The sequence below is a fragment of the Ornithodoros turicata genome, chromosome 8, assembly GCF_037126465.1.
Source record: "Ornithodoros turicata isolate Travis chromosome 8, ASM3712646v1, whole genome shotgun sequence".
In the NCBI taxonomy this organism is placed as follows: domain Eukaryota; kingdom Metazoa; phylum Arthropoda; class Arachnida; order Ixodida; family Argasidae; genus Ornithodoros; species Ornithodoros turicata.
The window spans coordinates 22,528,856-22,553,398 of NC_088208.1; the positions used below are offsets into that span (position 1 = coordinate 22,528,856).

At 43.5% G+C, this 24,543-nt stretch overlaps 1 protein-coding gene across 2 annotated transcripts; it reads right to left on the reverse strand.

Annotated features, from left to right (window-relative positions):
* Nucleotides 1–136: 136 nt before the first annotated feature.
* LOC135366704 (plexin domain-containing protein 2-like) lies at nt 137–18,397 on the reverse strand. Of its 2 annotated transcripts, XM_064599529.1 has the most exons (14): nt 18,293–18,397; nt 14,775–15,139; nt 13,883–14,020; nt 13,716–13,785; nt 12,530–12,652; nt 12,147–12,200; nt 11,474–11,538; nt 11,239–11,329; nt 10,072–10,167; nt 9,864–10,006; nt 7,889–7,961; nt 7,109–7,288; nt 3,567–3,721; nt 137–2,912 (listed from the first exon to the last, which is right to left on the reverse strand). In XM_064599529.1, exons 1-14 carry the CDS (start codon nt 18,381–18,383, stop codon nt 2,844–2,846), a joined length of 1,713 nt encoding a protein of 570 aa, XP_064455599.1. In that variant the 5' UTR covers nt 18,384–18,397; the 3' UTR covers nt 137–2,843. The 2 variants fall into 2 exon arrangements, with proteins under 2 accessions (XP_064455599.1, XP_064455601.1); XM_064599531.1 differs by lacking the exon at nt 7,109–7,288.
* Between the last annotated feature and the right edge of the window lie 6,146 nt (nt 18,398–24,543).

Consider the following 24,543-nt stretch of genomic DNA (forward strand, 5'->3'; position numbering starts at 1 on the left):
GCCCAATGAATGAACAGTGTGCGAGACAGACACATATTGCGGCATCCTCAAGTCCTCTTTGGCAAAGAGTATGTGTAGATAACGTAGCTGAAAATAACCACATGAAGCGGCAGTGGCCCATTAATAATACAGTGTGTGCACAAGCTTGTAGTTTATTTCAACAAGCAAACCTAAGATCTCTGGGTGTGTTACACACTCTTACTGTAATACCAGAAGAGAACACAAGCTCAGTCAGATTCACGTTGTGAAGACACTGCACTCGAAAAAAAAAAAAAAAAAAGTCAAGACAAGCAGGTACACAATTGAGCAAACTTGATTATAATAAATTCATCTCTGCAGTACAGCTTCTGAATGCTACACTTGCTCATAAAACACAGCAAATGTGCGAGTTCAATATATTTATTACTCAGACACTCCGCAAAAAAAGCAACCGTTTCCCCCTTTCCATGTCACAATCCTGCGATAAACCACCTAACGCAGGGAGGCTGCAAAATATACTCTGTAATATATCATTTTCTATGGTATCTCTCAAATATTGTAAGCTGAGTAAGCTTAACGGAAGATGTCATCTGCAACGGCTGATGATCAAGCAAAGGTTATGCAAAAGTATCGACAAGAATGCAAGCAGATGTAAAACCATTACCAACTAGGTGGTAAACAGTTAAAAGCAATTTACAGTCTGAAATGCTAGCAGATCTTCCACGTGCTCTGCAGTATGAATGTTCCACAGTCAGGAGTTTATCACGACGAGTCCCCTCAATAAAATGTAACACGTATCTGGGTACCCATTAAGATCAATGTTTGTGGCCAGCAAAAGACTGCATAAAAAATGAGCAGTTAGCTGTTAAGCCTAGTGTTAATATACTTGAGACATACATTTCCAAACGTAATCCAGATCTTTTCATATATAAATGCTAGTAGACAAAGAGGAATCACAGTTGCATTGCTATCCAGCATTTCAAAAGGTACAGACATGAGTGCACAATTCTGAATTACTGCAGAAACAATGAAATGTTGGACACATTGATTCCCCACAGCAAAAGAAATATGATTTGACAAATTTTTTTTACCCACATTCAGACGCCGCAAAGCAAAGCTGCAGCAAGGACGAAAAAACAAAAAACAAAAACAAACTACGTCGCTACGAGCAGGCAGTGAGTATAAGAACTAAAAAGAGTTAATATTTCGCTTGCTTCGGGTTAAGTATAGCTTGCCCCCCCCCCCCTTACCCGACGAAAATGCTAAAAAAAAAAATTAAAAGAAATTAAAAAACTTGCTACACGCTCAAAACACATAGGCATCTGCAAGTGTGCTCTGCATGAAATGACATCTCTCGTTGTCTTGGTTACCCAAGTATACTTTGTTTGGACAACGCTTATTTGGAACAATGCTCATGGAATGTACCACCACTATGAAATGGGGAAAATGCTCATCTGTCTGACTTCCACAGTATGAGCTGAGGCTTACGAAGCACAGCATAAAAAATGGTCCACTGAGATTTAAAAAAGATATTTGATCTTCAACCATATGACTGTAAAGCTTCTTTGACAAAACTAATAGCCCTGAATGCACGCAAAGCGATATGAACAGATAAAAATAAAAAAAAGTATTTCCGAGGACAAACGCTGTAAATGCTGATAAGCAGTGTTGCCAACCTGGTATTTTCACTGGCAGCTAGCTTGCTCATCACGAATGCAGTGGCTTAAATTTCTGAGTCAAATCATTTTATATTCCACTAATTATCCATTCTTGTTTTTTTTTTCTTGAACCAATAGCAGATTGATTGTTTTTACCATTCTTTAGCACCCGCATGGACAGGCGTTACCACGCATGCTATACATGTGTTGCGGAAAGGAAGAACACAACCCCGCGACCCAAAGTCCAAATGTTATACTGCGACAACAAACAGAATTACAGAATTGCAGGGCGCGCGTGCTCTCAACCCCTTCATTCTCTTTCCTCAATAACATGTAATTAACATTTGATTTTTCTTCTTGTTTGCTAGACTGTTTGTACGAAAATAATAAAAATTCAAAGGCCGGAGTGATGGCCCGGCATTTTCGGTTACAAAGGCCGAAAAAAATTAAAATGACGAGCAATGATGCAACTGAACTAAATGCTATTATTAACAAGTAAATGTGCATTGTGCACAACGTTTTTATTTCTTCCAACACCATACTAAAGTAAAGACAAAATTGTTAAAATATCATGAACATGCATTAAAATTTTTGGCATTATTCACAAACACCAATGACATTTATTTTTTAAATTTGTTTGGTGTGACTTGTCTAATACGGCCACCTTTTCGTTGCCTCAATTAAAATATAAAAAAAAAATCATTTGGCATCTTCCTGTAGCACCGGCACAGTCCACCATTTCCGCTGGCAACACTGCTCAGCAAAGTGCATGTTCATGAACCCCCCCAACCTACGTATTCAAAACCCTCCCTTATTTTGAGTCTGAGATCTTACCTAGTCACTGGCGTAGCGTGTAGAATATTATTACATAAACGAGCTGCAGGTAAATAACACGCACGTGTAAAACATTTTCATGGCAAACATCAAAACCGACTCCCATGAGTCCCTGATACTTCGACTTGAAGCTGTACATTTTCTTTCACAAAATAATAATAATAATAATAATAAAAAAATGTTTGCCAAAATAAGGCACAAATCTATCCACACCATTCACGTCCCATAGTTCACATTCTTCCATCAACCATCAACACATGTGAACTGACTGGGGGTAGCCCTAACAACATGTCCTCACAGTGCAGCTGGCAATGCAATGCCATGCTGCTACCTCGGCCTGCGACCCCGTTTTGACGACGTTATTCTCTTCGCTTAAATATGAACAGAAGTGGCTGCTGTGTACCGCGCTTCACCGTGCAGACGCCACTGGCTTGGACGGTACTGGAATTAGCATGCAGAAACTTTGTCAAGAAAAAGAATCAAGTAAACCAGCATGGCTTCCAAGAGTCATACTCTGCAAATTCAAGATAATCTGAGGGAGGGCGGGGAAATTTTTTTCATGGCAAGTCTCTACACTGTGTACACGTAGAAGTCCCAGTATAAAACATAGGAGCGAGGGAGGGAGGGAACCTGAATTTGCACTAGCAGCTCCACGAGAATAGGAAAAAGATGCATAGAGAAGGGTTTTCAAGGACTGTGGGAAAATTCCAGGGTTTTCCAGACCTTGGAAATGGAATTTTCAAATCCTAGGGTATTCGAGGGTTTCAAGGACCAGTGGGAACCATGCTACTTGTACACTAATGCTACCGTAGAATGACGTACGCACATTTACGGGCAGAAACTTGCAACTTGCACAAAACAAGGACAAGAGAGGTTCACAGAGCTAGAGGACAAACTCCACAGATCTCATATAAGCAGATAAGCAGATAGGTGTCACCACTATGCCCCTATGGAACTGAGGAAATCCACGGTGAGAAATGACATCCATATATTTTGGGGATGGGTGTTTAAAAGATTGCTGTTTCTCGTTCCTACAACTGGAAAATCCACTTTCCAAGAAAAATGTCATAATAGTGTGCAAGTGATCAGGCTTACCTTGATAAGAAATTGTCCCGCAGGCGTTTGTGGATTTCGGTAGGCGTACATCACCCAAAGGCCGACAGCCACAATTAGAAGCAGAATCATGATGATAGCAACCACACCTCCAGAACTGATGGAACTGTGGTGGACTGCTCCATCCTCTGCTGTTGCTGGATGATAAACGTGGTCGTGTCAAGGACATTTCTTCAAAACTTTTGAAAACAATGTGGGTGCTGAATAACTAAAGCCTGATGTTTTTGGGAAATTTTTTTTTCTAAATTCGGGAGGCAAAAGTTCGGTAAACAAACATGCGCTGTAAATTCATGCAAATTCGTGTGGAAAAACTTCCAGTACGCTAAATTGGGGGAAATTGGGGTCGGTTACTCAAACTAACTGAACTGGTTTGGTTCAAATGGTGATGTAACTGCGTTTGCTGCCAAACAAGTTAGTGTGCATTCCTACAGACGTCCCAGTGAGGACAGTCTGCCGGGTAAAAATCGGGTTTCACCCTAAAGGGGGCAACCTTCAATTCAGGGTGCAAATTCGGGGAAGAATCGGGTAAAACCCTAAAACTTCAGGCTCTACGAATAAATGTACAGTTTGTTCCATTCAACTAAGACTGCTGCAGTATTTTTTGTAAAATACCACAAGATTACCTCATCTGTCTTGCTCCCTGGCATCTGAGGCATTGCGAATAACAGTGCAAGAAATACATGAGTGACAGGAGTGACACACTTTGGATCATGCCACTCTTACTAAAAATCTGATTCAGTAAACTTCTCGACATTCAAAATTCCCCGACAGTGTCCAGGATGGGTAGTTTGTCCTACGGCATAAAGGGACTACCAAACTACGTGCACTTTTACAGGACAATCTACCGGTTGCGATTGCCTGCTGACTGTCCCGTTACAGTAAACCCTCGTTAACTCGAACTCGCTTATCTCGAAATGTCGGTTATCTCGATTTTTTTTTTTGCGTCCCAATTCTTGTCCCAATGCTTCTTATGTATTTGGGCCCTTTTATGTCTAAGCTTTTTTGTTTTGTGCCGGAATACGGATATCTTGAAATTCCATCACCGGTAGGTCAGCGTACCTATGGCTGATAACGTGCATTCTACGGTAACCCAGGCTAGGTCAAGGCCTTTCAGTCCTAGTGACTCACGCGCCGCTAGCTGTGGCAGGCAGACCGCACTCCCCTTTCCACCCAACGTCACTCCTCCTCCTCCTCTACATTCGTCCGAGCGTCTCAGTCTCGTTTCGTTCTTCGCGGCCTGATGGCTGAACAACGCACGTGGAAGTCCCCGACTTTGGAGCTGAAGGTGGCACTTATCAAACGCCTAGCAGCAAGTTCATGATGCCATTATCGTGAACTGCTTCGTTCGTGCGGGTTTCTGGTCTTCCACCGCCGTACCGGAGCCAGAAGACTAGTTCAGTGACTGCGATGAACTGTGCAACGATGTGATGCGCCTCGCATGTTGTGGGGAGAGGAGTGACTTAGAGGACTTGAACTTCAAGCACTATGCGCTTCACGACGGCGATGTTCCCAGTAGCTGTAAACTGAGTGATACTGAAATGGTCGAGAGTACCCACGGTAGTGACGTGCCGGGAGGAGCGTCTCATGCATTGCATTGAAGTGCTTCGAAGATGCTTTCTTGTTCCCAGACTCGAATGCTAAGCAGTTGCTGTTACGGAGTTATTCTGTCTCAGATGATGCTAAAAAAATAAATGCCTTCGGAATTGTTCACGAGCCCTATTACTGTAGGAACGCTTTTTGTTTTTACGTTTCATAACATGCACTGTGGTAACATCGTGGCAACGTAATTTTCGTTGTTCGCTTAACTCGAAACCCCCGCTTATCTCGAATTTTTTTCCGGTTTTTACGACTTCGAGTTATCTGGGGTTTACTGTATTGCTACCAATGGTACGGCTTGGGACAAATGTTTACGGAGCACGGCACTTTCGTATTTCTTCACCCGTGTGGCCCACTGACTAACGTGTCTGATGCACCTCCAGAGTGAACATGCTGTTCTAACAAAGGGCAAAAATGAATGCTTAGCTGTTAGGAACAACCATGCTAACATGCTGAACGAGATGTAGCATAGATCCAGGGTAGTGTTGCACAGATAGTTAATTTGAATGCAGAGAATGACAGAGAGATAGAGAGAGAGAGCTAGTTCATTACCATCAGAATTTGCAACACAAATTAACACCATCACAGTGCCTGAGTTAATAAGATTGTTTTTGATTCAACTGCATCCGGATGAACGTGAAGGCCAGAAGGTAACAAGGCTGAGCTGCAGTAATCTGGATAACATGCTGGGAGAATAGCAAACTCCACCTCTCTGTCAACATTTCATTTCAGTGAAGACGCATTAAAGGGACTCAAAAGTGCAACAATTTCTCCTTGCAGAATGTAAGATGTTGTTACCTCTACAGCAATACAAAAGGAACACGATGCATCTGTTGCGTCGTATGTGAGCTATGTGCGAACAAAACACCAACTTAAACTTTCCATCTTCCTCCCTCCTCTAGAAGGTCAGTAAATGTGGATAGGCCTGTCGTTCTCCTCAAACAATTTGCCAAATCATCGCGGGAGAGGGCTTGCGGGGACCAACGAGCTCTGCATTGAAGGCCTGCTTGAGAGGGGGAGGGAAAGCACAAATTTCTTCTTTTGCTCATAAATCACGAATGAGGCAACAGATGAACATTGTCCCCATTGTGTTAGTGTCAAGGTAACAGCATCTTTCATTGTACGGGGAGGAATCTTCGCGGGAATGGCGTAGTACGGAGCTCTGCTCTCTGCTGTTCGCATTCGGCTTTTGGTTTGCTACATTGGTACTACATTGGTTTACTACATTGGTTTACTACATTATTACTACATTGTTACTACATTGTTACTACATTGTTACTACATTGTTACTACATTGTTACTACATTGTTACTACATTGTTACTACATTGTTACTACATTGTTACTACATTGTTACTACTTTATTACTACTTTATTACTACTTTATTTCTACTTTATTTCTACTTTATTTCTACTTTATTTCTACTTTATTTCTACTTTATTTCTACTTTATTTCTACTTTATTTCTACTTTATTACTACTTTATTACTACTTTATTACTACTTTATTACTACATTTGGTATTGCCATCATTTGCGAATTTCTCGCGCAAAATCGATGTGAAGGCTATATTCGGTATCGAGGGGTTGGCTCGTGTTCGGTATGATGTGTCGTGTTCGGTATGACGTTCAGCTAAGATTTTTTTAATCCGTGCGAAGTCTCGCTGTAAGTTCTAGGAACGGGAAAAATTAATTCCCTGAATGCGGTGAAGTGCCTGAGAGAACCTCAGGGAATGTCGTGTGCAGCTGACGCAAAATCTCGCATAAATGTAGTGCTCAGACTGCCGTTTATGCAACTGAAGCGGGTGCCTGTGACTGGGGAAACGGGGCAAAAGCGAAATCAGATTTTTTAGCAAGTCAGGCTCCCCGTGCCGTCGCCGCAGTTGCATCCAGGCTCGCTAGAGTCGCAGAGAAAGGAACGCTGGTTGTACCTCTTGCGTTCTGGCTCCTTGCACTGGCAGCATCAGTGACTGGCAACGTGGCCGCTGTGGTCGCCGCTTGGTCACCCCTGGTGGTTGCCGCCGGCGTTTGGTGGCCGCTTTCGGACTGCGAACTGGTAGGCACTGGTGGCGCTACTGTTGAAGTAACTATGGGTGCCTTTGCAGTTGTCTCTGCCAGGGGGCCCGAGTCATTGACAGAAATAGGACAGAGGTGATAGGGTGAAATGGGGAAAAAAAAGGGGTGGTCAATGCAGTCCTGTGCATAGTGAAGAGAAAAGGTGTGCAGCTTAAAAGTGAAAGGGTGCAAATGTGCTCGGGGCCAAAGAGGATCCCCAACGTGAGAAGTTTGTGAGGTACGGAGAAGGAGACGTCCGGGACGGTTTGGGCACACAGCTTACTTTGGCGACTTTTAATTTGTTTATTTTATTAACTAAAATTAGTAAGTAAGTAGAAACTTAAATTAACGACATCAACCAATTAATATAACCCTACAGCAAAACGTTTCACATATTTTCTGAAGTGCGAGCCACATAAACAATCACGATTTTATTAACTAGAGTTAATAGATAAATAAATACAAAACTAAATTAATGATAATAATTTCATTAATATCACCTTACACCAAAACCGTAATGCAAAATGTTGCATGTAATCTGAGAGCCTCTGCAAACTGACATTGCGTGTAATTTCTAGAGTGTCAGCTGCATAAATGTTCAGAAAGATGCAAATTCTACGTCAAAACTCCTTCAGAAGGGAGACTGACTAGCTTACCACTCGCGGGGGAGGTGGCATTTGACGTTGCTGGCGTAGTTTCTGCAGAGCACTGCGCTGCACTCTTCTTGTCCTGTTTGCAACAGGAAGACTTGTGAGATTTTGCACTTTCCTTTCACAATACACAAGGACTGAACACAGAAAGGCCCCTAGAAGCTCTGCTTTGTCCTTGGCTATTCTTCAGGCACAAGCAGTGCACTGCCAGCCCACATGCAACATGTCGGGCATTACTCTTGTAAGTTTAAATGTCAAATATGTGAAACTTGCTCACTAATTGTTGTACGTAGATAAAACTCTCGACACAGGTTACCAAACAAAGGAAATGTGCTGACGTTTGGAACAGATCACTCAAGTGTACATGGTGACATTGCGATCTTATTGACTGGTCTATTTGTACATGGCCATAGCGTCTGCAAAAACACAGAGATGGCAGGTTTCACGAAATGGCCCTGCCATGTTGCAGTGGCCTCGTATTTTCCTTGCATCTCTGGCCTGATACATTTTGATATATCGCTTGGCAATTATGGTTGCAGCCTTCAAATAAAAACATGTCACATGGCCAATGAAATACAGGGTTACCCCAAAGTACAGTGTTTGTAATGAGGATACAATGAATAAAAACAGCAGCTGGGACCTAAACTATAAGTTGGAGGGCATAATGCAAAAATTCACGTGCAGACTGCGCTTCTGGTTTGTTCCTTTGTCGTCAAATCAAGATGATAATAATAATAACATAAAAAAAGCTGTCATCATGACGTTCCCAACGGCCGATACTGCCAGCTGACTTTGCGCACTTTGGCAGCAGTAAAAATTTCTTACAATATTTATTTCTCTGTTTAAAATTCTGAGACATTAACATGTGATGAAGGAACTGAGCGATCAGTGAACCGGAGAACGAACCTCCACTTTCATACGTCACAAACATGCACTTCTGTCATTACTGTACTAGTAAATATGCCGCCTAGAGTTAATTTCGAAGCGCCACCGACCCTCCCAACATCTCGAGATAATGACGGGAGAGAAAATTGGCAGTGTCCAGCAAAGGGGTGTTTTCCCTATTCCCTTAATTTACAAATTTCGAAGTCGAATTTTTTTCCCCACGATTTTTAAGCGCTACGCACATCTCAGATGAAGCCTTCGGCGTCTGACATTTACGAGGTAGTACAGTCAACCCTCGATTTATGAACACCCTCGGTTCCCCCAAAAATCGTTCATAAATCGAGGGATTCATAAATCGAAAATTCCGTTAAGTGAGTACTATCGAGCAAATGGAACAGTATTTCCGAGTTGATATTGTGTTTATAATGCAATATATTGTGTAATTTTGCCTTCGACCATGCCTTCTGCTGTATCAGTCTCACAAAACACAGATGTCAGCGCATTCACACTCTGTTTATTATGCAATACTAAATAGTTTAATTTTGCTTTGGACCATGCCTTCCGCTGTGTCAATTGAGGTCAGGAACACTTCTGCAAAAACCCGTTTGTTGTTCGGATTTCGAGTGGTTAAGAACCGAGGGTGCAATACCTTGAAAACGTTTTGTCTGTTCAGGCGTCATTTATAAGACCAAGAATAATCCCTTTGAAGGTTTTCGTTGGCCTTGGAATGATCCGTTCATAAATTGAGGGCAAAAACGCTGGGCACCTCCTAGTTGGTTTCCAGAAATTCCATTCATTATTCGAATATCGAGGTTCATAAAACGAGGGAAAAATGCATGTAAAAAGTTTGGTTCCTCGTGCTAGTGTTCATAAAACGAGGGAATTCATAAATCGAAGGTTCATAAATCGAGGGTTGACTGTATATTTTCTATAGAGCAAAAGAAGCGCCATACTTTAACTTCACTAACCGGGTACATCTACTAAAAACATTCAACCAATGTCTTGCATGTCTCGACTGGAAAGTTTCAAGTTTTTCCATTACTGCAGCTTGACATCAAGCATTGGCAACCGAGCGCTCCGAGCAGGCGATTCGTACCTCAAGGTCACACTGGTTTTCCAACCAGCTCTGACGGTGTCGATCGACTCCACTAGAGCACCGCTGTAGTGTGTCGCACCAAAGACATTCCCAGCGCAGCTGTGCTGTTCTGCAGTCTTCACAGGTCTTCAGGGATGGGCAAGCTGCGATAATGTCAAATAATGTGTTCCCGCAATGTCCCCCAGCCCTCCCACAAAAGCAAGCTTACTTGGCAGAGCAGTGAAGTAGATTGCTGTGTTGCTTTTAATGTTGCTGCTCTTATGGTTTACACGGTGGTACTCATAGATTGTCTTCCGCTTCAGGACTGAAATTAGAGAGGGAGGGAGAGAGAGAGAGAGGCGGGAAAAGAACACACTGATTATTATAGGGGTGGGCCAACTGAATCTGCGAATCCTAGAATCGCAGGAAGGAATACGAGTGCCGTCCCAAAACGGCAAATCACATCTTTCGAATCCACCAACCACGTTTGTTTGTTTCTTTTTAAAGGTGGCAGCTCTGGAGTCCACCAGAAGCCTGACTGGCCGGTGAGTGTTTTCTTGTTTGTTTGTTTGTTAGTTTACATTGTTATAGACTGAACAAGTTCAAACAGGAACTCTCATTACAAGTTTAAAAGTAACATGGTATTGCTTTTGACTGCTTCTTGGTTTTACGAAAACGAACTCAGATTCAAGAGTTCATGTACTTCCTGTAGTCGATGAACCACACGTAACTATTATTTAAAGCGTTTTTCATTAAACAAAGGTACCAAAATTCTACTTCAAGACACTTTTCAGTATAGTTCTTCTTCCCCTGGCATTTTAAGCTCTTTTTCTAAGAAAGGATTTGAATGATTCGAGATTTGTAAAGTTCGGGGATTTGCGGAATGTTCCTTGGGTTCTGATTCGGAAAATGCTGGAATCGTGCTACTCCCAAGTTGCAAAATTTGGAGTCTGAAAAGTTTACTACATCGAGTGAACTTCTGTCGGCTGCTGGCATGTTCACGAGGAAAGTTCAGCCACGCAATAACTCTGTTCTTTCACGTAACGAAACAAACCTGACTGAACATAGTCAACTGATATACCATATTTTCTAGTGTATAACTAAGGCCCTGTGTTTTAGGGTAAAACCCGTTTTAGCTACTGTTGCTGAGGCCACGTTGTACTAGGCACACAGCAGTCCAGGGTTGCATGCCATAGGGATGTTACCACCCATGTGGCTGCACAGGCAGCATGTGACAAGTCGTGGCACAAAACTCGTGTACACGTTTTGTGGTACGTGTGCCTCACCCTTAGCCCGTCAGCAAGTACGGAAAGTACAGAACTAGCAAAGGCTTGTGATGAAAGGAAACGGAAATGAAATGAAAGGCATCTTTGATGAAATGAAGCAGAGCACTTACAGAATACCATTCGATCAAACATGTAGGCATCGGAGATGCCAACTTTCACTGGATGGCTCTTGTCAGGAATGTCAGTGACTGCCATCGGGAGCTAGAGAAAGGAATGGCACACTGCAGCTTATCGTCGATGAGAAAGAGCAGAAGTCAAGTGTGTGTAATGCCTGACATGCTTCACAATGTGCCTTATCGTACTTATTGTCCAGCACTCTAGCAAATAGAAACAATTCGGGCTTACATCTTTGTAGACAAACACAATGTCACCGCTCTTGTGAAGGACAGCCTGGAAGGTGTAGTTACCACCTGCAAACAATTTCGAAGCATGAAGTGTACCACAGATGACACCGCATTAAAGGAGGTTGTGACAATTCCCTTTGACAGTTTTGAAACGGGAGAAGCAGGCGCGTAAGAAAACCTCATCTACGCACCCACAAGCTTATCTGCCATGAAAATGAAAGATTGCTAAGCTGCCAGTCCACATTCACCCAATGGCCCTTTTTTTAAGTGTGCTTTACAGCCACTGTCAGACTTAACTATAACATGTAAGGGCATGACCAGTGCGCATGCCAGCACCGTGGAGCATTAGCCTCTGGTTTGAGACTGCGTCCGAGACACAGGTTAAGTATGTTTACAGCTGCTGTCAGACTTAACTGTAACACATAAGGTTGCGACCAGCGCACATGCCAGAACCACTGAGCATTAGCCTCTGGTTTGTGACTGCATCTGAGACACAGGTCTCGAACTGGGTTCAGATAAGCACCTCCCATGACACAGATTTTTTTTATGGGCTAATTCAGAGCGCGTACCTGTACGATGTTGATTCCGTCCCTGATGCAAACCCCCTTAACTTTAATCCAATAAAATTCACATTCCATTCAGCAGAACAACATTACTGTGGCAAATTGACTGACCAGCAGGACTATCCTGAAGAACAACTTCTTGCCATTCCACAACAAGTGCAGTTCCTGTGAACAAACAGTGATTCAGAGCACAGATATGTTATGCGAAAAGTGTCATTCTCCGATACATATGTTACTACTGCGTTGTAAAAAGCGCTCATTTCTATCAATCATTCAATTCTGACAATAACACTTCCTCCTGCGTGTGGTTGTCTAAGTGGTCAAGACAAGCCGCACCAGCACATTCCTCTTTCTGTGCCCTAATTTTTATTCTCAACAAAATTGAAACCTCAATTTCACATGGGGGCCATAGTTTTTTTTTTTTTTTTTGTTGCTTAGTTGCAGAAGAGCAACGGCAGCATACATGACATGCAGAAGTTTAACGAGAGACTCACCATTATCCACATATTTAATAGCTGAATTGTTGCTTGAGATTGTTTCAAAATTAGCCATCAGAGGCGCTATGAATTGTGTTGCAGCCAACCACACATGCAGCATGTAACCTGTGAACAAAAAGCCTGGAAAAAGAGAGCACAATGTCAAAGATACAGTTCCGATTACGACAAGTGACCGTTGTCTCAAACACAGTTGATGGCAACAGAACCAGGAGCTATTCAGCCACCAGACCATAGAGGCAAGAAGGATAAGTAATGACAAAAGACAGATACAGCCCGTTTAGATGCACAGGCCCAAAGCATTTTTGAGGACCATGAACTTGAAGTATTGTTGACTAATTACTCCAATGTGCACACTACTTGAACTAGTGTATTTCTGATAGAAAACAGGGATGTCTCAAAATGCGTTTTGCAGCGAAATACACAAATAGAAGAAATCCACATATTAAATGACAAAATCATAATCTGTCTGAGAAAACGTGATGTCTCCCACATTTTAGAAGGATAGCCAAACATCAATTCGCTAAGTTTTTGTTTCCATGGGTATCGCATTCCCTAATTTACCAAATCCCAGCTCCACTCTTTGCTGACTTGAGCAGTGCAATTCATTGTCGGGATTATAAGTCATTGGAATCCACACAGTTTGGCGGCACTGTGCCGAGATAAGGACGCGCGACATCGGTGGGACGACACGAGGACGTTCCCTCGGCACCATTCTCACGTGACACCAAGGCGTGTGAATGTTGTACTTCCGTTGCTGCTGCCACTGAATTCTTTGCATTGCGCTGTGGTGGATTATTAGTATAATTATAACTATTATTAATTATTATCGTGTTGACGATGAAGAGCTTGCACATGACCATCTTAGTGGAATGTCAAACGAGATGATGGGGAGTCTCCTTCATGCTCGTTCCAGCGAGTGAAAGTCTATTTATTTATTTCTCTCGTTGGACACCACGGGTCCTAGTGGACCATTGGATTATGGCCCACTTTCTGAAGTTTGACACCGAATCAATGCTACCAACTGCTACCAAATGTTGCTAAGAGAGGCTTAGCAACAAGTGAAACGGCTGCTCAGCTGTGTACATACTGTAATTATGTTAATAGGTTAATTAGTTCTGGTCCACAAATATACTTCAACAGAGCATGCCCTACTCATTACTGTTGTACCGTGGAACGTGCATACCTCCTGTGGCAATCGTGACATTTCTTATGGGGTGTCCATAAAACGGAAAGTCAAACGTGAGGTTCACTGTCTGAAATGCAAGCGTTGGCAGACACATGAGTCAAGTTTAATACAAAAGCTTGAATGTGGACTATAATCAAGTCACGCGTGCACATGCAGAAGCCTACCGCAGCCCGTCGATGTGACTTAGAGAGCATGTCGTGCGTTATAACATGCTCGCTCGGTAGCGAGTCCAGGTCCGTCCAAAGCTGCTTTACTACTTCGGGATTGGAGTAGAAGGTCGTATTGTAGTACTCATGATGATCCTACAAAAACAGACAATACCGAAAACTCCGTAAAATTCACCCGTGGTGAGCACCTGAGCTCTTTCTGCGTAGGTCTGGTCACTAGAACAACAATACACGCAATGGACTATCTAAGTCAAATGAAAGTGCACCACCTGCTATATTTCCACTACAAGAAATGCACGTTAACTGTGGTGAGAACGACATTTTAAAATAGAGAAGTGCCTTTTTTCAATTACAGTGATCGCCACACTAGCGACCTTCTGGAACACTGCCCTAGTTAATTTTCACTAATTAACTTCTCATGTTAAGTAGTTATTTAACATAAAATCTAATTAGTGAAAATTAATGAGGGCAACGCCCTGGGAAGTCGTTAGTGTGGACACGAGGCGGCAAACATAACCAAGAATATACAGCCAATTACTGAATTAATTGAAAAAAAATTTGAATAATTGATTTCCCTATTTCAAAAAAATTCTTACTACAGTTAGTGCAGACAGCTTCCGTGTGTACAGCCATCACGTGATTTTGAGATTAGTGAGGTAAGGAACTCGAGGTGTAGAGCAATGTATGTGTAGCGATGTACCGATAAATGTGGTTCACACCACAACAACGCAGGAATCTAGACAATAAGATGACACCCACACTATGTAGTGACAAGATGCAACGATATTGTAAGCATATAATTAATAATTACAACAATAATAATCTACGTCCAGCATGCAGTCAGAAGATTGACTCCCGTTTCAATAGGAGAGCAGTAAACCGTACACACCGTCGTGTTCTCATATCCAGAGGGAAGTGTGACGTTCCCACTCTCCACCAACTTCTCCAAATCCTCTTCGTCGGTCCAGATACCGTCGGACCTCGTGACGGTGTCCACGGGTACGCTGCTTCCATGCACAGTGGACGTATCCGACGCGTTAAAGAAGATGGGGGGCACCGGTGTCGAGGCGTTGGCTTTCGGTGTCGACGGCGTGCCAACTTTGATGGGCGGAGGCTTCGTCGGCACCTTGTCACCGATCTTGGGAATATACTTCTTGGTGTCATCTGGATTTGAACCACGCCTTGACCGGCTCAAGTGAATGCTGCGGCTCTGCACTGGTTCCACGTTGGCATTGTCGATTTCGTAAGACACAACTGCAATTTTTATATATTATTTCTATTATATATATATTTGGTATTCTTAATATATTATCATCATATTTGAAGTCAGCTGCTATTTGAGTGGTTTGCACATCAGCACAGTCTGGGGAGTTTCCATCGTCATGTGCTACCTGCCGGTGCCATACCGTGTTACTCCGAACCTACCGTTCAGTCTGTCACTCAGAGTAACACTATCCCACCAGATGCCTAACCGCTCCCATGCAGGGAAAAATCAACCGTTTACTGCTGATATGCCGATATTACATAAAGAGCAAATATGCGATGTGTTGGTATTGTTTTCCTCTTCAGTACATATGCAGTGTTCCTCACCTGATCTGACAAAAAGTGTGAAAGGAAAAGCTATTTGACGTATGTCAACAACTTTTCATTTAGAAACACCCAAATGTATGTCGTGCCTGTTTGAAACACCACACATCAAACCATCGGCAGATCCTGTCCGAACAGGAGTTTTCGCCATTCCGAATGCAGACCGTTGTGTTCGTATTGTGTCCGTTTTTGTGGCTTTGTAACTGTTATGTCACCAGCTTGCCTCCATTTACGCAATTTGATCCGATCTTCGTGTGGGGATATCAAAATTGCACGCATTTCTTCTTAAAGAGGAGTGTGCGTTCACCAACGGTAACATCTGACGGTGTTTTCTGCATTGTATTTTATATGTAGTTGTCAGGAGCCCCTTTGTGGCTCGGAAAATAATACCACCATGAAGGCACTGCCCTGAAGGACAAAAGAGATGCACCAAATCGCTGGACGGACATTGAAATTAACTGTATTTTAAGTGTTACTGTATTAAATTAGCTTGTATATAGGGTTCAGGATTTTCCGAATTTGTTTTTAGCCATTACCGGAGCGTGTTTTTCGGAGTTTGCGATTTTCTGATGAATCTGAGTTTTTGATGTTTTATATTTCTTTACCTCGGTTAGTCTCTGAAATCCAGAGGAAGCAATTGGTGCTGTGATGTGATACCCACAAAAAGAACGAGCAAGGAAAGGTGACAGGTGTCTCCATACGAGGAAAACTCCACGTAACTGAGAAAGTCTTGAGATGATGCACGATTCCAGGCACTCGCGGCAGAACACCAAACACACTAAATACTGTAAATAAGTCTTCAATGCACAACTAACCTGCAGATAACTCAGAAAGCTGAGTTTTTCGGATGAATCCAAAGCGCAAATTTTTTTACCAGTACGTGTTTTTCGGATTAATCCCAAAAACCCGGAACCATACTTATATAGCTAAGTGTTGCAGAATAAAGAGTTGCTGAGAATAAAGAGAATATGAGATGTGCTGCAGGTGGAGCAGGCAATGATACGATGCAGCAGTGATCACGCACACAAAAGAATACTTATTGGCTGTTGTCCCTAACCGAGGTTCTCGCCCGGACCGGTCTCGAACACCAGCTATAACGTCTCCCGAATATCCCTCTCTCGCCTTTCCTTTCTGATGTGCTTTGCATCCCAAACGACTGAGGCAGACGCAAGCTCGGCTTGGAAAGGCGTCGAGCGGCACTTCGTGATCGCTGGAGCTGTGCACGACTGGGCATATTCACTTACTGAGCAGATTTTCTGCAGACTACTTTCTGAACTACTTGACGGCAGCGTGTACAGCTCCGGTCAACCTTAATAACAGCGAAAAGAATTCAGTCCCATTTCCCAGTGCGATAACAGCCACCCTTGAGACACCGGGGGGAATGTTAACTCGACAAATTCCTTAAGTTAAACTAACAGAATAACGTTGTTCAATTAAGATTTCCTCGTGGCCCCAAGGGCTGCGGTAATCGCGCTCGGGAGTGAGACCACATTTATTCCCAGTGTTATTATTAAGGTTGACCGGAGCTGTTCAATAAGCAGCAAACCAGAGCCGAACCATGACAGCGCAGAGTAGAGTCCTGACATGTGTGGGTGTAAGGGGTGTATTTTCCCCTCAGTGCGAAACCCTAGCGGCAAGCGGAAGCGGGCTTGTTCACGCGTTCAGAGGGGTGAAGGAATGCACCAGCAGCGACACTAATTCGAACCAAGTTTCAAGCACGTTCAAGCGATAACGAAAGTACCGCGCTATGTCCCTGCCAGCGTACTCGCTCACCCCTCCGAACCAGTTTCCGCTCACCGGTAGGGTGTTGCACAGAGGAAAAAAAGACGCAGCTCGATGATGATGCACAGCTTCCCCTTCATCTAAAGTTAGCCTCTCAGGCAGAACAACAAGAGTTTGCAACAAGCCCGAAATTTAACTGTCAACAGGCGGCTTCATAACGCTCAAAATGCAATGAAAGGCAGTCAAAGCTGTTGCAGCTTCCTTTCTTTTTTTTCTGAGAACCAGCAGGTGCAATATGACTGCCAACATCACGAGCAATCAAAGCTCATAAACGAAATAATAAAATAACGATGACAATACAATAAAATGATGGTCACAGTCGTTGCTGTAAAGGGAACTGCCAAAGCGAAGCTGTGTTTAGTCGTACGACGAGTGTGACAAAAGTCATTACTCGCACGTCGGATGACACCTCGCTAGGGAACCACATTCGCATTGTTCAGAGCGATATCCGATACTATGTCACGTCTACGTGGATTCCTCACGCGCGCTTCTGCGTCAAAATGCCCCGGGGCAACACCGCTCCTCTAGAAATTGTTTGCAGAGTCAATGTGGTTTGTTTTGTAAGCTACACTGTCTACACGAAGCACTACAGGATAACAGCTGTTCTACTCGAACTATTAACATCAAACACTTATGTTTCTTGCGCTCCTGAGCCATGTGACTGAATTCCTGGTACAGCCCTGTCGTAGGCAGAGGTGAAATTATGATGAAACCGTGACAAATCAAAACTAGCGAGAATGATACGGAAATGTCAGTCATGCCAGGAAGCTTACTCGTAAAACTTTCCGCGTTACTTTCTGAATCAGCCACCTCAAACTTGTTCATTCGAGTGATTGTAAGTGTTGAATACGATATTCTGCACGTTAAATTATCTTCATTCTCGAGTTTTCAGGGTCGGGGGAGACAATTTACGATTACGGACGGATGAACAGGAACGTATCAATGGATCTAGTGTAGTTTCATTGACGCACGGCTCAGACCACTATTCGTCTCTCGGAAGGTTGAAAACTATTATATAGTATGCTCCAATACACTTACAGTCATCACTTCTGCAGTTGACTTCACATGATAAGAAACTAACAATGAAAACAACTACCGCACAACACAAAATACGCAACACCGACGCCATATTTCACTTGATGACTGAAACGCCACTATGCGGAGAGAAAACAGCGGTCGCATTTTTATATTTTCTTTTTTCGTCATGGTGCGACACATAGCCCCTAGAAGGCGCCTTTAACTTAGAAAAAACAGAAAAACAGACATAAAAGAAAGAAAAACACACACACACACACTCGAACCGATTTTTGAAGTATCTCTAAATGTTGCAAATTTGTATGACAACGTTTGAATCGAAAATCGAAACTGAACAAATGAAACGAGAGCATACAAAAAAGGCCGAATTCGACACTTTTCGGACGTGCAAAAAAACAAAGCAAAAAAAAAAAAAAAAAAAAGGAAAAAGAGAGAGCGAGAGAGGGACGTGCGAACAGAGAAGCACTTGAACCAAAGAGTTTCTTTCATTGTTATGCAATTTTTTCTTTTCCTAGTTCTGTTACTTCTGTCTTCTGCGGCATCGGAAAACTGTACTTCAGCATTCTCTCGCCTCTCCACTTCCCTTCAAGAAACAATCTGTTCCCCCTCCCCCAAAAGTGAGGGTCTGCATCCCACCCGGATATTATAGCTGCTGGAGGTGGGAATCCTTCACCACCACCCCCTACCCCCAGAATATAGGCGCCGTTACGGGAGGGGGGTGGGCAACAGGGCTTTGCCCCCCCCCCCCGCCCCGACTTCAGCAAGTAAACATTGCAGCTGCAACAAAATCACAAAATGATTCCTTTCTTCTATACGGTCCAGGAACGTAGGGACTCTGCCCCCCCCCCCCCCCCCGAAAAAACTCCTAGCGGCACCCATGACCCCGTGGGTTGTACACAAGCACGATCTCGATATCCCACAAGGCCCTGCCTTGGGGGGCAGCTCCGAGGAGGCCCTGACAGACCCCACCACCCATTGACCCCACCTGCCCACCATGAGAATCAGCTCCGGGGGGGGGGGGGGGGGGCAAAAGGCTGTTCACTGGGTCCAACCCGACTGGGTTCGAATCCCAGCTGTGATGTAGGGGTACTTTTTGCTGGAATGACCTCGTTTCGACAAATGTTTCTAATTTATTAGTCATTTCGCGCTGCGATTTCTTTTTCGTGTTTTTCTTGGTTTAGCTATAGGCAACTTCTGTTTATGTGAAACATTCTGGACTGTACACGAGCAGCATCACAGAAAGCCTGCGCGTTCGTCGACGTGACGTAACAGTTAAGAGTCAGCCAATGAGGATCGTGTCTTCAACGGCCGTAGCCAATCCACGAACGCGCTTTCAGCGGTCGTGGCCATGGGAGAACCACCGTCGTCTGCAAGTTCTGATTGAACGTCCCCGCGTACTAAATAGGAAAACTTGGAAATAAAGCGCAAAACGGTCTCAATCTTTCTCAAAACTGATTTTCTGGAAAGCGCGTCTCGCACTTTTTGTCTAAATATTTATAAGTCAGCAGGTTCCAGGTGAGCTCCTATCATTTGCGGGTTCTTGAATTCGCAGAAGGGTGAATCGCAGTAGCAGACGAATTCTGACTCTTAATTGATAGAGAGAGAGGAGGCAATGAGCAGGCTTTCTCTGTCTAGGTGATGTTGGTACGAGTCGCCTGTTTTCCCGTTCCTTTCTTCTGTTTCTTTTTTCGCATTTTTTTCGTCAAAATGCGGGTCCCGATCGAAGAGCCCCAAACGGCAAAATGGAACAGTGCCCGCAGTGTTTCTCTTGTAGAGGTTGTAGAGCCGGCCGCTAATTAAGATGGCTTGGCCCGAAAAGATCCCCCGAGGTAGTGCGGACTGTGTAATAATGCATCTCGTTCCGAGAGGTCGGGGAACCAATTAGAGGCAATATGAAATGACTCGAGACCTTTCCTGTTCAGCGTGACACGATTCGATCGTACTCTTATTTACTTTTTACGTTGGAAGTATAATATGCACTGTATTGAGTACTCGAGACTCTGCCGTGTAATTATGCGGATTCCTCCTCTGTTTATTACTTCTGAAGAGGAGAAGAGTGATTTCTGTTCCATTTTGGAGCAGACATGTATTCAGGCGTCGCCCTGTGCGTCACACTAATCACTATAGTAGTCCCTCTCTTTCGTACGTCGTGGGCCGACTTCTTAGGGAACGCAGGCCAAGCACTGCCAAACTAGCCAGTGCCAGGATTCGAACCGGGGTCACCTCCTTGGTCACACACTGCACAATGGACGATTTATTGATTGATTGATTTTACCCGATTGATTTGATAAAAACCCGCCTCCAGAACAAAATACGGTTATCCCATTTACTCTTCCCAGAATCTTAAGTACAACGAAAGAGCGAAGTCACTGAAAAGATTAGCCAGCTGTAGGGGATTTAAACAAACATCTTCTGCGATTGAGGCGAACCTTTTCAGTGACTTCCTTCTTTCGTTCTTCTTAGGCATTTGAGGCTTGTGTGTTGTGTTGTCCTTTTGTTCTGTGTTCCAGTCTCAGAACATCAATTTCCATAATCTTAAGTAGTTATTATGCCAGCGGTGTAGATATAAACAGTCTCTCAGTAAATGTTTTGCTGTAATTATTGGCATAGTAGTCATTTCTTCTTGTAATGCTTGGTATTTATAAATTTTCGAATTTCGTGGTGTATGTATATTCATTTTTGTCTGTTTTTTTGTGTGTGTATTATTGACTTAAATAGTAATTTCTTTTGTTTTTTTTGTCTAATTACAATTCCACAATTAGTGATTAATAATTAGCCTTTTGTCTGTTTTTGAAAGCAGTACTACTGGGATTACGCCCTCGTCAACAGGCTTCTACGCCGCTTTGGGGCAAAATCCCTCTGTGTACCGGAGTGTGTAAGTTGAAATGAATAAGTGAAATGAAATTAAAAAAAATAAACGTCCTTGAAACGTCTAAGAACGACAAAGTTGTTCAAACAGTCTAATGAGGATTATCTTATATTATTTTTATTTATCCGTAAAAATCATCGCGGTCCTGTCACGTGTGCATGTGCACTGCTACGTCAGAAAAAGACACTGCCTTAACGTAACCTAAATACTTTATGCGTCTAAATACTTGCGTGCATACTTACGCACATATACTGACACACAACAATAACAAGACTCCACAAAACATGATGGAAATTAGGTAACGGCTTTGAGACTGAAACACAGAAGCCTCCAGGTATAGCTATAAGAATTAAGATGAATAGCATGAACATGATGAACCATATTTTGATTGTCCACAAAACAGTTGTCTAATAGTCGGTAGGACTTCCACCCATTAAATTGAGTACAGCAGGGAGACCACTGATAATTAGTGTAATAGGCTGTCTTTTCAAAAGAGAGAGAGACTACGGAAACACCATGGGGAGCATATCTTTGATCCGAGTCGGAAGGTGTATGTTCGAATCTCACTGCTGGTGCCTTTTAAGTCAACTCAAGTGCCATTCACTAATCCAATGATTCACAAAAATCACGTCACATTTAAGAACTTACAGGAAAACAGGAGAACGAATTGCTGCGAGAGTTGAACTTTTGGGCTTATATAACAAGATATTTCACCTTTTCTGAAACTGACCCGTCAACAAAAAAAATGCTGTCTTCGAGGAAGAGACGATGTCTTCCTATTAGCATATGCAGGAAAACGTACCCGTCAAAAGTACGCCCAAATATAATCGCTTTGCTCCAGTTTTCACAAGGTATTCCGAGCGTTTTTGGAAGACATGGCATAAAATACATACGATGCCTATATATGGCTAGAAGTCCCGCTGCCTTCAATGGGTATTGGTATACATTGACGACAAGGGCGGAGCACGGGACTGTGTGAGTCGTAAGATTGCACAGATGCAGGCAAGGTGGTGGACAGAATACATTGAAGATGAAGCCTGAGCTTGGGCGAACACGGAGGAAAACACCAAACAGCTTCGTGTTTGTCTCGTCGTGTCTCTCCGTGTTCGCCTAAGCTTCATCTCTGATGGGTGACTGCGTTTCTTTCTTCAGAAATGCCCCTTCCTGACACAGAAACTCTTTATTTGATATTTTGCTTCTTCCCCCCCCCCCCTTTACCATGTGTTCACACGAGCGACTTCCTCACGGAAGATTGTAGTGGAAGAAAAAAAAACACTGCTCACGGAGTCGAAGTTCCGTCCCTGTTATGTTGAGTTGAGCATTCACACGGTGTCGGAATATCGGGAGTGGCGTACTGTGCACTTAGCAGACGACACCTAGCAGACGACACCGTCGGTGTCTTTTCCTGTCGTCTGCTACGGAATATCACGTGACTGTGTTGCAGACACGACGTTGGGCGCTCGCGCTCACGTGACAGCAGAAAGCTATGACGTTTTTCGCATCTTCCGCTGTAGTATTCTGGGGAATATCGCTGTGTGAATACACGGTCATATTATTTATTTATTTATTCAAGATACCCCAAAGGTCAAGAGACATTACATGCTGGGGTAGTGGAACTACATAAACAATTGGTATACACATACACGCATACACTTAACATAAGGTACACCAAATACGATATTTGGAAACAAGAAAAGTGCATCAAATTGCATAAAACATATAAAAACACATCAATATATGAAAACAATATAAGACATATTTCCAAACTCACACATGTATGAAACTTAATCGATATCTATGAAGTCAAATAAGCGATTACGGAACGATAGATGATCAGTTATGCAAGCTAATTCTGGAGGGAAGACCGCTCCAGTCGATAGATTTGTCCTGCAGATGTCCTGCAGATGTAGATGTCCTGCAGGAGAATGATTGAGAAAGCATGTTTGTCCGACAATCGAAGCGTTGTACTTTAAATTGATGGTCAAACCGTGGAAAAATTACAGTAGCGCGAGTTATAGGAGAAACACCAGGGGGAACGTTACCAATGGTGTACTCGGGAACCTCTTGGGAACTTGAATGTGCAGTGCTGGAGGAAGGGAGGGAACATTGACGGAAGTACGTCACACAATGATGTAACTATACAACGTGCACGTCACGTGTGAAATTTACCAGTTGTGACAGGTAGTGCAAATAAATTAATGCTTGTCCATTTCTATTGGTCGACTGCGATGTGACGTCTATATTTTAAGGACAGGCCAACGTTTTCAGTTTCAGATTTCATGGAAGAGTTGCCCGGCCTAGGCTGTTGAAAACAGAGCCCTCGAATCTATCGTCCTGTACCACAGCACCAAAAATGAAGGAAACAGCGAAATAACGTTACGTTCAAAGATTGAAACAGCAGCGCCACCAAAGGGACAACCGAAGCATGCACGGCGTTTAAGGAAGCAGTACACATTGATTGCCATTGTTATTCCACTACACCTGAACAGTGGCGCATACAACAGTGGCGGGCGATCGGCCCCCCAAAACGCTAGGATACGCATTAGTTTTCCTCCTCTCCCCTCCCCAATCGCGCGCATCGAAAATATCCCCCCCCCCCGCAAAGCGCGGGTCCGGATGTGCCCCTGCACGCGAATGACATGACGACGTCTAGTATACCATCGATATTTGTGGACTACTCTTAGAAACCCCGTAAAGAACAACAAAAGAACTCAGTTCATCAACACACAACAAAAATTATGGATTTCACATACAGGACTGGTTCGGCAGGCTTGGTCACTGTAGTTGATTAGATTGGGTTAGATTTGAGCAGAAACGAAAAATGTAAAGTATTTGGTCCCGATGGAGTCAGGACTGACTAATCCAATGCTTGTAGTCAGGGTAAATACACAGCCACTATAGTTGACGTCTGAGACAAACACGCTTTTCTTTGCAATATATGGCACTGCCAAAAATGATGGCTTGCCTTCACTATCAATCTTTTCGTTCTCTCATTAAAAGTCCGCGGGAAGGATTGCCATTGGCCAGGACCTACATTGCTATGATGTCGGCACATCTACCTATATCCCAGTTTTCTCAATTCTTTCTTTCACGAGACTTCCCCTTTAATAACGACCACCATCAAGACCATGTCTTCTGACGAATCCTGCGCCACCACTCGTCTGCAGTCGTAATTAGGGGCATTTGTACTAAACACTATGTACACAGGGAAGGACTGCTCTCTTTAACCTTGAATTGCACGGGGGTCGCGACGCGCGAAAGAGGACGTCGCCCAGTTGAGGGTGTCAGGGGCGAGGGCGTCCTCGGAGTACGCCTTCCCACATCGGACGCTGTCATTGACTGAAGCGGTCGTCGTCGCTTCTTCGAGGAGCATCGTCTTGAGGTG